The following is a 13,995-nucleotide window of genomic DNA, read 5'->3' on the forward strand; positions in this document are numbered from 1 at the left end:
AAATATGGAGGAGCAAATTTGCAGAGAGATGCAAGAATTATAGTGTAGTAATAATGGGGGACTTCAACTATCTTAATATAGACTGGGATAGTAATAGTGTAAAGGGCATAAGAGGAGGAAGAATTTCTGAAGTGTGTTCAGGAGAACTTTCTTGATCAGTATGTTTCCATCCCAACGAGGAAGGAGGCATTGCTGGATCTGGTTCTGGGGAATGAAGTACTTCAAGTGGAGCAAATGTCAGTAGGTGAACATTTAGGGAACAGCGATCATAGTATCATAAGGTTTAGATTAGCTATGGAAAAGGACAGGAAGCAATCTAGAGTAAAAATACTTATTTGGAGGAAGGGAAATTTCAGTAGGATGAGAGCGGATCTGGCCCGGGTAAATTGGAATCAAAGATTGGCAGGTGGAACAATGGGCTGCCTTTAAAGAGGAAATAGCTCAGGTGCAGTTGAGGTATATTCCCAATAGAGGGAAAAGTAGGGTAACTAAAGTCAGAGCTCCCTGGATGACAAAAGAGATAAAGTAAGATGAAGCAGAAAAAGAGCGTGTATGATAGATGTCAGGTCGAGAATACATCTGTGAATCAGGCTAAATATAGAAAGTTCAGAGGAGAAGTGAAAAAGAAAATAAGAGGGGCAGAGGGTATGAGAATAGAATGGCAGCTAACATAAAAGGTAATCCAAAAGTCTTCTATAAGCATATAAATAGTAAATGGGTAATAAGGGGTAGGGCGATTAGGGACCAAAAAGGAGACCTTTGCATGGAGGCAGAGGGTATGGCTGAGGTACTAAATGAGTACTTTGCATCTGTCTTCACCAAGGAAGAGGATGCTGCCATTGACATAGTAAAGAAGGAGGTAGAGGAGATACTGGATGGGATAAAAATTGATAAAGACGAGGTACTAGAAAGGCTGGCTGTACTTAAAGTAGATATGTCACCAGGGATGCATCCTAGGATGCTGAGGGAAGTGAAGGAAGAAATCGTGGAGGTACTGGCCATAATCTTCCAATCCTCCCTTGAAACGGGGGTGGTGCCATAACACTGGAGAATTGCAAATATTACACCCTTGTTCAAAAAAGGGTGTAAAGATAAACCCAGCAACTATAGGCCCGTCAGTTTAACCTCAGTAGTGGGGAAGCTTTTAGAAACAATAATCAGGGACAAAATTAACAGTCACTTTGACAAGAGTGGATTAATTAAGCAAAGCCAGCATGGATTTGTTAAGGGAAAATCGTGTTTAACCAACTTGATTGTGTTTTCTGATGAGGTAACAGAGAGGGTTGATGAGGGCGATGTGGTGTACATGGATTTCCAAAAGGCATTCGATGAAGTGCCCCATAATAGGCTTGCCAGCAAAGTTGAAGCCTGTGGAATAAAGGGGACAGTGGCAGCATGGATACGAAATTGGCTAAGTGACAGGAAATGGAGTGTAGTGGTGAACGGTTGTTTTTCAGACTAGAGGAAGGTATGCAGTGGTGTTCCCCAGGGGTCGGTACTAGGACCACTGCTTTTCTTGATATATATTAATCACTTGGATGTGGGTGTACAGGGCACAATTTCAAAATTTGCAGTTGACACAAAACTTGGAAGTATAGTGAACAGTGAGGAGGATAGTAATAGACTTCAAGAGGACATAGACAGGCTGGTGAAATGGGTGGACACATGGTAGATGAAACTTAATGCAGAAAAGTGTGAAGTGATACATTTTGGTAGAAAGAATGAGGAGAGGAAATATAAACTAAAGTGGGTGCATGAACAGAGAAACCTGGGGGTATATGTTTTCCACATTGTCGGATAGATGCCAGTGTTGTAGCTGTACTGGAACAGCTTGGCTAGAGGCACGGCTAGTTCTGGAGTACAAGTCTTCAGCACAACAGCCGGGATGTTGTCGGGGCCCATAGCCTTTGCTGTATCCAGTGCGCTCAGCTGTTTCTTGATATCATGTGGAGTGAATCGAATTAGCTGAAGACTGACTTCTATGATGGTGGGGACCTCAGGAGAAGGCCGATATGGATCACCCACTCAGCACATCTGGCTGAAGATGGTTGCAAACGCTTTAGCCTTGTCTTTAGACTTGATGGTATATGGAACAGACTTTATTATTCATATACAGCATAGATGATCGGTCTATACTGTACACAGAGTGGCTTTCGGTTGCTGGGTCTATCTTTCGAGCACTCCGAAGAACTGTTAAAAACCAATGCTCCTTTATGCACCTTAGTTTGCCTACATTAAAGGTACATGTCACAGATAAGATCTCATGATGTCTCTGTTCCTGAATCCTTTGAAAACAGTCTATTTACATAAACAGTGGTAGTTGTTTACTTCAAAGATACTTCTCTCAAACAAGACTTCCTGAACTAACTGTTCTTGAATCCTTTGAGTAGTAGCTTTATTAACCCTTATTTTTCTATACTATAGTTAATTGACCCCTCTGCCTATGTTTATTACACTAGATGTCTTCCACTCACTTGTTTCATTGTACAAGCAATTCTCACAGATAATACTCAGACATTGGAGCAGAAGATAAGCCAGGCTTCCTTCTCGAGGCACTCCATCCAGTTTCTATTGGAAAGCCTGTTCCAAGATACAAGATAGTTCGATTATTAACCCTTAACTCTCCAAGATGTCCGACGTACAACTCTCCAGGATGTCCAACAGTCTACCTCACCACCACACCTCTCGACTCCTCCACTGCATCTGATTTGTCATGCTGCTTGTCCAACATCCAGTATTGGATGAGCAAAGATTTCCACCAATTAAATATTGGGAAGATCGAAGCCATTGCTGTTGATTCCTGCCACAAACTACATTCCCTAGCCATCAACTCCACCCCCCTCCCTGGCCACTGTCTGAGGCTGAACCAGACTGTTTGCAACCTCGGCGTCCTATTTGACCCTGAGCTGAGCTTCCGACCCCATATCCTCTCCATCATCGAGACCGCCTACCTCCACCTCCGTAACATCACCGGTCTCTGCCCCACCTCAGCTCATTTGCTGCTGAAACCCTCATCCAAGCCTTTGTTACCTCTAGACTCGACTATTCCAACACTCTCCTGTCCAGCCTCCCATCTTCCACCCTCCTTAAACTTGAACTCATCCAAAACTCTGCTGCCTGTATTATGACTCACACCAAGTCCTGTTCACCCATCACCCTTGTACTCGCTGACCTACATTGGCTCCTGGTCCGTCAACACCTCAAATTTGAAATTCTCACCCTAGTGTTCAAATCCCAAATGGCTTCGCCCCTCCCTATCTCTAACCTCCTCCAGCCCTACAACCCTTCAGGATCTCTGCATTCCTCCAATTCTGGCCTCTTGTGAATCCCCGATTTCCATCACCTCAGCATGGGCGGCCATGCCTACAGCTGCCTAGGTCCTAAGCTCTAGAATTCCCTCCTTAAACCTCTCTGCCTCCCTCCCCCTTTAAGACGCTCTTTTAAACCCCCTTCTTTGAACAAGCTTTTGACCACCTGTCCCAATATCTCCTTATGTGGCTTGGTGTCAAATTTTGTTTGCTAACACTCCTGTGAAGCACCTTGGGATGTTTTACTACATTAAAGGCGCTATATAAATGCAGGAGGTTGTGGTGCCTTCAGCCATCTAGGCCCCAGGCTCTGGAATTTCCTTCCTAAATCCCTTCACCTCTCTACCTTCCTCTCTTTTAAGACTGCCCTTAAAACCCACCTCTTTCACCAAGCTTTTGGCCACCCCTCCTATTGATTCTTTCTTTGGCTCAGTGTCAATTTTTGTCTAATTACGCCTCTGTGAAGTGGGTTGGGATGTTATTCTGCATTAAAGGCGCAACATGAATGTACCTTGTTGATCGATAGGAATAATACTGTGCACAAGATGAACTCCGTGTTCCTGCTTTTTAACCTTCTCCACCCAAATTGAAGCACTTAGGTGTTTATCAGGTTCGCCATCTAGTGTTCGGACTACAAACAAGCGAATCTCAGCCACATCAGGTAACTTAGTTTAAATATGAGTCAAACTGAATAGGAGTGGTGTGGTTGTTCTCATTCCTACACACTTACGCAGTCTCACGCAGGTGTGCGTGTGCACACACACACCCACACACAGGTACTTGCATGTAAACATAGCTGTGGCCACATATCATTTAGTATTACATCCTTACTCTGTTGCATTGTTGGTGTTTTACAGAGTGGTCGCTGTTTAAGATGTTTTCACGGACGCTGACAGAGGTGTGCCCTCTAGCATCACAAAGTACAATTTATGTGGACATCACAGACAAAGATAAGGTACCGAACAGATTCAGTTCCAAGTTTTAAATCCCCTCACACCACTACCAAAGGAGCTGACACATGGGGTACGGTTCCCTGGGCACTGACACATGGGGTATGGTTCCCTGGGCACTGGCTCATGGGGTATGGTTCCCTGGGCACTGACACATGGGGAATGGTTCCCTGGGCACTGACTCATGGGGTATGGTTCCCTGGGCACTGACACATGGGGTATGGTTCCCTGGGCACTGACACATGGGGTATGGTTCCCTGGGCACTGACTCATGGGGTATGGTTCCCTGGGCACTGACTCATGGGGTATGGTTCCCTGGGCACTGACTCATGGGGTATGGTTCCCTGGGCACTGAATCAGGGGGTATGGTTCCCTGGGCACTTACTCATGGGGAATGGTTCCTTGGGCACGGACTCATGGGGTATGGTTCCCTGGGCACTGACACATGGGGAATGGTTCCCTGGGCACTGGCACATGGGGTATGGTTCCTTTGGCACTGACTCATGGGGTATGGTTCCCTAGATCCTCAAGTGACCTTCTTCTAACATGAGTCTAGGCAGTGAGTGTTGGCAGCTTTTTAAGTGGGAGGGGGCTGGCATAACAGACAAGTCTAACCCTGTCACTGCCCGACACCCACAGAGTTTTCGGCAGAGGTCACTGGGTACAAATCAGGAGCTGATGTTTCCAACCCTCCTTAATCCAGAAATGCTGAAGCTAACTCCATAGCTCTCGTGGCTGAGATCAGCCGAATGACCCCATGACTTTCGGGGGCACATTTACCCCCTGGGCTTTCGAGGGCACATTTACCCCCTGGGCTATCGGGGCACACTTACCCCCTCGGCTATCGAGGACACATTTATCCCCATGGCTATCGAGGGCACATTTATCCCCATGGCTATCGGGGGCACATTTACCCCATGGGCTATCGGGGTACATGTATCCTGGGATGGGGGGCTGTTGGAGGGGAAGAACGGTAAGTCTTAGAGGAGAGTCATGCCTGTATGGTCTCTGATGCTTGTAACAGTAGGTTAGCGGCATTATTGGTGGCTGACTATAACAGGCACTGATCCCAACCCTTTCAGCTCCAGGCAGATGATGAATTAAGGGGTGAAAATATAAAAAGGAAACAATTTAGTTTCTGAGTAGTTATTCTATGAAAAAGAGGCACCAAGACTGTTAAAAAAAAAAAAAAATTCTGCTTTTCAACTTTCCAGGCTAATGACACCTATGAGCTGATGCCGCCAGCACCCATGCAGCTTAACACAACAGTGCATGGGCGGTGGAGATCCTATGCTGTGTACAACCTGCTGAACCCTCAGCTCTACAGCATATCATCACACTCCTTAAACATAGCATTAAAATGGAAACTGTCCAAACAGTTTGGTAAGTACAGGAACCACGGTATGCTGTTGTACATAATAAGTACAGAAACCTCTGACTATACACAATCAGTACAGGAACCTCCGATTGACGGACACAGTCAGTGCAGGAACTTCCGACTGTACACAGTCAGTGCAGGAACTTCCGACTGTACATAGTCAGTACAGGAACCTCCGACTGTACACAGTCAGTGCAGGAAGCTCCGACGGTACACAGTCAGTGCAGGAACCTCCGACTGTACACAGTCAGTGCAGGAAGCTCCGACGGTACACAGTCAGTGCAGGAACCTCCGACTGTACACAGTCAGTGCAGGAACCTCCGACTGTACACAGTCAGTGCAGGAACCTCCGACTGTACACAGTCAGTGCAGGAACCTCCGACTGTACACAGTCAGTGCAGGAACCTCCGACTGTACACAGTCAGTGCAGGAACTTCCGACTGTACATAGTCAGTACAGGAACCTCCGACTGTACACAGTCAGTGCAGGAAGCTCCGACGGTACACAGTCAGTGCAGGAACTTCCGACTGTACACAGTCAGTGCAGGAACTTCCGACTGTACACAGTCAGTGCAGGAACTTCCAACTGTACATAGTCAGTACAGGAACCTCCGACTGTACACAGTCAGTGCAGGAAGCTCCGACGGTACACAGTCAGTGCAGGAAGCTCCGACGGTACACAGTCAGTGCAGGAAGCTCCGACAGTACACAGTCAGTGCAGGAAGCTCCGACGGTACACAGTCAGTGCAGGAGCCTCCGACGGTACACAGTCAGTGCAGGAACCTCCGACTGTACACAGTCAGTGCAGGAACCTCCGACTGTACACAGTCAGTGCAGGAACCTCCGACTGTACAAAGTCAGTGCAGGAACCTCCGACGGTACACAGTCAGTACGGCAACCTCCGACGGTACACAGACAGTACGGGAACCTCCGACTGTACACAGTCAGTACGGGAACCTCCGACTGTACACAGTCAGTACGGGAACCACCGACTGTACAGAGTCAGTGCGGGAACCTCCGACTGTACAGAGTCAGTGCAGGAACTTCCGACGGTACATGGTCAGTACAGGAACCTCCGACTGTACACGGTCAGTGCAGGAACCTCCGACTGTACACGGTCAGTGCAGGAACCTCTGACTGACAGTACACAGTCAGTACAGGAACTTCTGACTGTACAGTCAGCACAGGAACCTCCGACTGACGGTACACAGTCAGTACAGGAACCTCCTGACTGTACAGTCAGTGCAGGAATGCCCAACTGACTGTACACTACAGGAATCTCAGTCTGTGTACAGAGTCAGCACAGGAACCTCAGTCTTATTCTGCACAGTAACTGCAGGAAACCGAAACTGACTCTACACAGCAAGTACAGGAATGTTGAAAGAGTTTATACAGTAAGTGCAGGAACTTGGGTCTGGCTAGTCAGAGTAGAAATAGAAGGATATTTCAGATGAATATGTGACTAGAAGAATGGTGCAAGGGGGAGGGATTCAAATTCCTGGGTCATTGGAACCGGTTCTGGGGGAGGTGGGACCAGTACAAACTGGACGGTTTGCACCTGGGCAGGACCGGGACCGATGTCCTAGGGGGAGTGTTTGCTAGTGCTGTTGGGGAGGGTTTAAACTAAAATGGCAGGGGGTTGGGAACCTGTGCAGGGAGACAGAGGAAAGGGAAGCACGGATAGAAGCAAAAGACAGGAAAGAGAAAAGCAAAAGTGGAAGTCAGAGAAATCAAGGGTGTAAATCAAACGTGGCCGCAGTAAGCAATAATTCTAAAAGGTCTAAGAGTGTTAAAAAAAAACAAGCCTGAAGGCTTTGTGTCTTAATGCGAGGAGCATTCGTAATAAGGTGGATGAATTAGCTGCGCAAATAGATGTAAATGGATATGATATAATTAGGATTACGGAGACATGGCTGCAGGGTGACCAAGGCTGGGAATTCAACATCCAGGGGTATTCAATATTCAGGAAGGACAGGCAAAAAGGAAAAGGCGGTGGGGTAGCATTGCTGGTTAAAGAGGAGATTAACACAATAGTAAGGAAGGATATTAGCTCTGATGATGTGGAATCTGTATGGGTAGAGCTGAGAAATACCAAGGGGCAGAAAACGTTAGTGGGAGTTGTATACAGACCCCCAAACAGTAATGCTGAGGTTGAGGATGGCATTAAATGGAAAATTAGAGATGCGTGCAATAAGGGCACAGCAGTTATCATGGGTGACTTTAATCTACATATAGATTGGGCTAACCAAATTAGTAACAATACTGTGGAAGAGAAATTCCTGGAGTATATACGGGATGGTTTCCTGGACCAATATGTCGAGGAACCAACTAGAGATCAGGCCATCTTAGACTGGGTATTATGTAATGAGAAAGGATTAATTAGCAATCTTGTTGTGCGAAGCCCCTTGGGGAGGAGTGATCATAATATGATAGAATTCTTCATTAAGATGGAGAGTGAAGTAGTTGATTCAGAGACTTGGGTACTGAATTTAAATAAAGGAAACTACGATGGTATGAGGCGCGAGTTGGCTAGGATGGATTGGGGAATGTTACTTAAAGGATTGACGGTGAATAGGCAATGGCAAACATTTAAAGATCGCATGGATGAACTACAGAATTTGTTCATCCCTGTTTGGCATAAAAATAAAACAAAAAAGGTGACTCATCATTGGCTAACAAGGGAAATTAGGGATAGCATAAGATCCAAGGAGAGGACATATAAATTGGCCAGAAAAAGCAGCAAACCTGAGGATTGGGAGCAGTTTAGGATTCAGCAAAGGAGGACAAAGGGATTAATTAAGAGGGGGAAAATAGAGTATGAGAGTAAGCTTTCAGGGAACATAAAAACTGATTGTAAAAGCTTCTATAGATATGTGAAGAGAAAAAGATTGGTGAAGTCAAGTGTAGGTCCCTTGCAGTCAAAATCAGGGGAATTTATAATGGGGAACAAAGACATGGCAGACCAATTAAATACATACTTTGGTTCTGTCTTCACAAAGGAGGACACAAAAACTCCCAGAGATGTCGGGGAACATAGGGTCTAATGAGAGGGAGGAATTGAATGAAATCAGTATTTGTAGGGAAATGGTGTTCGGGAAATTGATGGGATTGAAGGCTGATAAATCCCCAGGGCCTGATAATCTACATCCTAGGGTACTTAAGGAAGTGGCCCTAGAAATAGTAGATGCATTGATGATCATCTTCCAAAATTCGATAAACTCTGGAACAGTTCCCATGGATTGGAGGGTAGCTAATGTAACCCCACTATTTAAAAAAGGTGGTAGAGAAAAAACGGGGAATTATAGACCGGTAAGCCTGACATCGGTAGTGGGAAAATGCTAGAGTCCATTATAAAAGATGTAATAGCAGAGCACTTGCAAAACAGTGACAGGATCGGACAAAGTCAACATGGATTTACTAATGGTAATCATGCTTGACTAATCTACTGGAGTTTTTTGAGAATGTAACTGGTAGAATAGATAAGGGAGAACCAGTGGATGTGGTGTATTTGGACTTTCAGAAGGCTTTCGATAAGGTCCCGCATAAGAAACTAGCGTGCAAAGTTAAAGCACATGCTATTGGCGGTAAGGTACTGACTTGGATAGAAAACTGGTTGGCAGACAGGAAGCAAAGAGTTGGAATAAACGGTTCTTTTTCCGAGTGGAAGGCAGTGACTAGTGGGGTACCGCAGGGATCGGTGCTAGGACCCCAGTTATTCACAATATATATTAATGATCTAGATGAGGGTTACTAGATGTAATATCTCCAAGTTTGCCGACGACACAAAGCTGGGTGGGCATGTGTGCTGTGAGGAGGATGCAGAGAAACTCCAGTACGATTTAGACAGGTTGGGCGATTGGGCAGATGCAGTATAATGTGGATAAATGCGAGGTTATCCACTTTGGTGGCAAAAACAGGAAGGCAGATTATTATCTGAACGGCAATAGATTGGGAAAAGGGGAAGTGCAACAAGACCTGGGTGTCCTTGTGCACCAGTCGCTGAAGGTAAGCATGCAGGTGCAGCAGGCGGTTAAGAAGGCAAATGGTATGCTGGCCTTCATAGCGAGAGGATTCGAGTACAGGAGCAAGGATGTCTTGCTGCAGTTGTACAGGGCCTTGGTGAGACCACACCTTGAGTATTGTGTGCAGTTTTGGTCACCTTATCTGAGGAAGGATGTTCTTGCCATGGAGGAAGTGCAGCGAAGATTCACCAGACTGATACCTGGGATGGCAGGAATGACGTATGAAGAGAGATTGGGTCGATTAGGCTTATATTCGCTAGAGTTCAGAAGAATGAGAGGGAATCTCATTGAAACTTATAAAATTCTAACAGGACTAGACAGACTAGATGCAGGAAGGCTGTTCCTGATGGCGGGGGAGTCCAGAACCAGGGGTCACAGTCTAAGGATAAGGGGTAAGCCATTTAGGACTGAGATGAGGAGGAATTTCTTCACCCAGAGAGTGGTGAACCTGTGGAATTCTCTACCACAGAAGACAGTTGAGGCCAATTCATTAAATATATTCAAGAAGGAGTTAGATATATTTCTTAAGCTAAAGGGATCAAGGGATATGGGGAGAAAGCAGGGACAGGGTACTGAATTTGGATGATCAGCCATGATCTCATTAAATGGCGGAACAGGCTCAAGGGGCCGAATGGCCTACTCCTGCTCCTATCTTCTATGTTTCTACAAGAGGATGATTTCACCTGTGGAAGCATGCCCCAGCAAGGAATCAACAGCGAAGGGAGAAAAAGGGAGAAAAGTGAAGAGGAAGCAGTTTATCTGAGGGGGCTTTTGTAACGTGTGTGGAATACCTGACTTTCCAGCAGTGTAGTGGCTCAGTGTGTTATACCACCAACAATAGATGACCCAGAATGGTGGGGTGCAGACTCAAAATCCTATTAGAAACATAGGAGCAGGAGTAGGCCCTTCGAGCCTGCTCCGCCATTCAATATGATCATGGCTGATCCTCTATCAATACCATAATTCCCACTCTCTCCCCATATCCCTTGATGCCTTTTGTGTCTAGAAATCTATCTATCTCCTTAAATATATTCAGTGACTTGGCCTCCACAGCCTCCTGTGGTAGAGAATTCCACAGGTTCACCACCCTCTAAGTGAAGAAATTTCTCCTCATCTCAGTCCTAAATGTCCTACCCCGTATCCTGAGACTGTGACCCCTCGTTCTAGACCCCCCAGCCAGGGGAAACATCCTCCCTGCATCCAGTCTGTCTAGCCCTGTCAGAATTTTATACGTTTCAATGAGATCCCCTCTCATTCTTCTAAACTCTAGTGAATACAGGCCTAATTGACCCAATCTCTTCTCATACGACTTGCTGCACCTGCATGTTTGCTTTCAGCGACTGGTGTACAAGGACACCCAGGTCCCTTTGTACATCAACATTTCCCCATCTATCACCATTTAAATAATACTCTGCCTTGCTGTTTTTCCTACCGAAGTGGATAACTTCACATTTATCCACGTTATACTGCTCGTTTCCCAATTTCACCCTAGTTGTCGTGGTAAGGCGATACCTTTCTACAGGGAGAGAGACGGGAAAGAGTCAGAACGAGAGATCTGTGCACTTACTGTTAAACTGATTGCCACAGTGTGCATTATACTGGAATGGGGACATTTGAAATGATTAAAGCACAGGGTGAATTCAACATGCTATGACTTACTACTGCAGTATTAGGAAATTATATTCAATTTAAATCATGTGCACTAGTTGTGTAAACAAGGGCTTTGGTATTTTTGGGTTGTTCTAAACATTTACAAAAGCTCTCCAACTATTATGCAATTATCTGTTGTTAATTATTATTTGTAACTTCTGTGCAGCGGTACCTGAAGTACCTGTCTTCCACGCAGAGAGATACGTGAGTGGCTTTGGCCTTCAGACAGGCAAGATCAACACCCTGATCTACAATAATCACCCATACCGGTCATTCCCAGTGCTGCTGATGGAGATTGTTCCCTGGTACCTTCGGCTCTATGTCCACACGCTCACCATCAACACCAAGGGCAAAGAGAACAAACCAAGTAAGAGCTGTCTGCCTCCCCTCCTCTCCTCTTCCCATCCACCTTTCTTCCTACGCTGATGCTCCTCTTCCCCTGCCTCAACTGTAGCAGTGGTCTAGGCTCCGAATTCACAAGGGATGAAATAATGAGGTAACATGGATAAAGTTATTTCATATCACATGACCTACGATACAGGATTCTTTGTCACAGTAAAACACTTACTAAAATATAATTTATTATTCTGATGAAGAGATATAAATGAAACAAAGGTTAGAATGGCATAATTAATAATATCCCTATCATTGATTTTTTAAAAAGCATGCTGTCAGGTTTGCTGTGGAGGGACGATGGCAGTAGTGGATGGGAAGGAGGTGCCTGCTCTGTTGGTTGGAGAGGCACCAGCAGTCAATAAGGAAAGCGCCAATGGGGAAGAGACCCACAAGAGGAAAAAAAAGAATAGAACCTGATTCAAGTAAGGGTAACAAAGCTGGTACTAGGCTGTGAAGGAAGACTGAGGTGGCTAGATCTGTTCATGTTGGGGAAAAGAAGATTAGGAATAGTGAGGATCATATCCAAGTTTTATAATGACAGGAGCTCTTGAGTCCCCAACTGCAGCTTCCTTTATCAGTGATAATGTTCATTTGCCAAGTGTCTGCCCAATTGCCTACCTGATCTAAAGCCTATGCCAATTTTGTCTGCTGCTGGCCTAGCCCCAGGATATAATAAATTGAAGGAAAAATAAAAACATACCTGCCACGATTCGAAAGGAAGTATACAACTTGCATATTCCCCAGAAGTGCCAACCTGTCTTGTCTCTTTCAGATGCTGGCAGGTCTGCTGAGCATTGCCAGTTTTAATATCAGATTTCCAGCACTTGCAAATATTTTTTCTTAGTAGTTTAGCTATTCAGATGCTCCACTAATGCACAAGATTATGCACTTTGCGAACCTCGACAGCTATTGAAAATCCCCATTGAGTTGTTTACTTGGGGAACTTCCTTCCCATATTGGAGCTTGAGAATTCCCACAGAAATGGAAGTGCTGGAATCTCTGCTCCAGCTGAAGAGTTCAAGAGAAGAAACAGAGGGATTCTGCTCATTCACTGGGGTCCTAGAACTAAGGCAAGGAGGAGATGGAAGTGGCCTGAGTGGGGTCTGAATATGGACATCAGAGCTGGATGGGTGACTGTCTGTTTCTTGTTCCTAACCTCCTTTGTTTAGTGTTGTGTTATTTGTAACACCTGGAGATGGTGCTGTGGAGCTAGGAAAGGTTGTAGTTCTTGTGGCCACCTGGTGGTACTGTAACTACAACTATTACCAGGGATGGCGAAAAGAGCATTCAGCCCATCAAAACTCATTCTCCAAGTACATTAACTCTCCTGCCATAACATCTAATTTAATTTGGATTAGCCCTCAAAGTTCTGCCTCTGTTACTCTGGTAGATCATTCTCACCCTTCCAGTAAATAGGTTTTTCCTGCTAACTAATCTAAAAGTATTTTTCACTAATTTCCATTTATATCCTCTGGTTCTACTTTCCGGACTTGATTTGAAGGAATGATATGGGTTTACCTTATCTACGCCGTTTAATACTTCCATGAAATGTCCCTTAGCCCCTTTGCTCTAGACTGCTGCTGGATACTTTTCACTTTTACCGCCTGGGCTGTAATCACAGAATCACAGAAACCCCACAGTGCAGATAGAGGCCATTTCGGCCCATCGAGCCTGCACCGACACATATCCCACCCGATCCCCGTAACCCCTACACCAACACATATCCCACCCTATCCCCGTAACCCCATGTATTTAATCCCCCTAACACTAAGGGTCAATTTATCATAGCCAATCAACCTAACCCGCACATGTGCGGAGCGGATTGCTGCCGTTTATAGAACTTGTCCGATTTTCATCCCACTAAATTCAATGGGGATAACATTGGACAAGTTTTACAACAGGTGGCCAATCTGCTCCACACATTATAGCCTAGGTGGTGAAAGTGAAAGTTTCCCCCCTCCCCCCGGTTCATGCATTTAACACTTTTTTTAACTTCATTCTTGGGATATGGGTGTTGCTGGCACTCATCCCCGGATGCCCTTGAGAAGATGGTGGTGAGCCACCACCTTGAACCACTGCAGTCCGTGTGGTGAAGGTACTCCCACAGTGCTATTAGTAGGGAGTTCCAGGATTTTGACCCAGCGACGATGAATGAACGGCGATATACTTCCAAGCCTGGATGGTGTGTGACTTGGAGGGGAACTTGGAGGTGATGGTGATCTCATGCGCCTGCTGCCCTTGTCCTACTAGGTGGTAGCGGTCACGGGATTTGGAGGTGCTGCCGAAGAAGCC

At 45.6% G+C, this 13,995-nt stretch overlaps 1 protein-coding gene across 1 annotated transcript in view; it reads left to right on the top strand.

Moving 5' to 3' along the window:
- The window catches only part of pigt (phosphatidylinositol glycan anchor biosynthesis, class T), a 41,705-nt gene that overhangs the window by 13,366 nt on the left and 14,344 nt on the right, over positions 1 to 13,995 (top strand). The window contains exons 7-9 of the mRNA XM_086005171.1: positions 4,166 to 4,263; positions 5,473 to 5,641; positions 11,474 to 11,674. Of these exons, the coding sequence (XP_085861297.1) occupies positions 4,166 to 4,263; positions 5,473 to 5,641; positions 11,474 to 11,674 (468 nt within the window). The remainder of the gene's footprint in view (positions 1 to 4,165; positions 4,264 to 5,472; positions 5,642 to 11,473; positions 11,675 to 13,995) is intronic.

The sequence above is a fragment of the Somniosus microcephalus genome, chromosome 13 (assembly GCF_052327205.1).
Source record: "Somniosus microcephalus isolate GS21.2 chromosome 13, FLI_Smic_1.0, whole genome shotgun sequence".
Taxonomy (NCBI): Eukaryota; Metazoa; Chordata; class Chondrichthyes; order Squaliformes; family Somniosidae; genus Somniosus; species Somniosus microcephalus.